This window comes from Pundamilia nyererei, unplaced genomic scaffold (assembly GCF_000239375.1).
Source record: "Pundamilia nyererei isolate P.nyererei 1_Seehausen unplaced genomic scaffold, PunNye1.0 scaffold00208, whole genome shotgun sequence".
NCBI classification, from domain to species: domain Eukaryota; kingdom Metazoa; phylum Chordata; class Actinopteri; order Cichliformes; family Cichlidae; genus Pundamilia; species Pundamilia nyererei.
Genome location: NW_005187609.1, coordinates 153339 through 155086, shown reverse-complemented (window position 1 = coordinate 155086; position 1748 = coordinate 153339). Strand labels below are relative to the sequence as shown.

Here is a 1748-nt window from a genome sequence, read left to right as displayed (position 1 = left end):
TTTAAAAAATTCAATTGGATTTCAACTTTTCAATTTTGTCAGCAGGCCGATTGAGCCCCCATCAAAGAAGGAGGTTGTTCCAATCATGAGACGACCAGATGAGTGGAAGGACCCATGGCGACGGTCCAAATCCCCCAGGAGACGTCCGGCACCGGGCTCGCCCCCACGGGGCCGCCGGCGTCATCGACCATCAGGCTCTTCAATCTCTGTGTCCAACTCCTCAAGGTAGGGACTTCTCCATATTAGGCTTAACATGGAGCCTAATAATGAAAGGTGTTATCCAGTTTCCAACACCTTAGGGACAAAGGCTGGGTTAGGCCTTAGACACGCTTTAGTGAGTCACGGGGTCAGCTGTAGACAAGAGGGGTGAATAGACAGAGCCTTTAATTCACTAACTCGCTTGGCTGTGGTTACAGCCAACAGCAGAGCGGTTTTAAGAGAGAGAAACTTCAACCCCACTGCCCCGATAGGCTCAAAGGGGTGGTGGAAGAGGGCATCTAAAGAGGGCATCTAAAACGACTGACAGATCCCATAAAGGGACCAGTGGTCTAGTGACTTGGAGCGTTTGACGTGCCTCCCTCATGAAGCAACATATAAGAGGGTGCTGACCAGCAGGTTTATCACCAAACCCCACGTGGCAGGCTGAAATAGCTGCCAAATAGACCTTTATGGTAGAAAAAGCTCTCCTTTTGTCCAGCAAGTCCTGAAGAAAACACAACAGCTCCACCACTGAACGCTGGAAAGGGATTATCTGCTTTTCATGGCACCATTCTTTAAAAACCCGCCATTTACTGTTTTAAATGGAACGAGTGGAGGAGGCTCTGGCATTCGGAATGGTTTCAATAACCTTCGGAGGCATGCCTGCTGCCTTCAAATTCCACCTTTCACAGGCCAGGCCCAGAGAGCCTCCTGGTCTGGATGGGGATCGTATATCTCCCCATGCACCTGTTTGAATGGCCACCGTGGAGCTATTAAAATCAGTGACAGCCCCTGATCACTCACTCTGATCAGTGTTGGGAAGATCAGGCTGAAGGGAGGAGAAGCATACAGCAGTGTGTTTGGCCATGGATGGGCCAGCACATCCATCCCCAGTGGCGCATCTACTTCTGACAGCGAGAAAAACAGAGGGCACTGAGTGTTTTCTTGCGAGGCGAAGAGATCTACGGCAGTCCGGCCGTATCTCTGCCAAATCTGCTCCACCACCTGTGGGTGAAGCTTCCATTCTCCGAACAGTGGATTCCCTCTGGACAGGAGGTCCGCCCCCCCGTTCAGAATTCCTGACACGTGAGTTGCTCGAAGGGAGAGGAGCCGTGTGCTGCTCCACACAATTATTTCCCTGGCTAACCTGTGTAGCTGCCGGGAACAGGTACCGCCCTGGCGGTTGATATACGCAACTACAGTGGAGTTGTCTGTTTTCACAAAAACATGTCGTCTCCTGAGATATGGCAGAAAATGCCGTAAGGCTAGGAGCACCGCGCGGAGCTCCAGCACATTTATGTGATTCAGAGCCAGTCTCTGTGACTAAATGCCATTCACTGCTCTGCCCATCATAGTTGCACCCCAACCTGACAGGGATGCATCTGTGGTCAGTGTCACCCTGGATGATACTGCCCCGAGAGATACTCCTGCAGCGAGAGTTGTCGGGCTCCTCCAAGGCCGGAGAGCCCCACGACTGAGATGTCAGGGTTCAAGGTTCAAGGTTCTTTATTTGTCACATGCATAGTTATACAAGTATAACACACAGTGAA

The 1748-nt window shown here is 51.3% G+C and overlaps 1 protein-coding gene across 1 annotated transcript in view; it reads left to right on the top strand.

Annotated features, from left to right (window-relative positions):
• zc3h18 (zinc finger CCCH-type containing 18) overlaps positions 1 to 1748 on the top strand; it is a 53512-nt gene that overhangs the window by 31756 nt on the left and 20008 nt on the right. The window contains exon 10 of the mRNA XM_005747891.2: positions 46 to 225. Within this exon, the coding sequence (XP_005747948.1) occupies positions 46 to 225 (180 nt within the window). The remainder of the gene's footprint in view (positions 1 to 45; positions 226 to 1748) is intronic.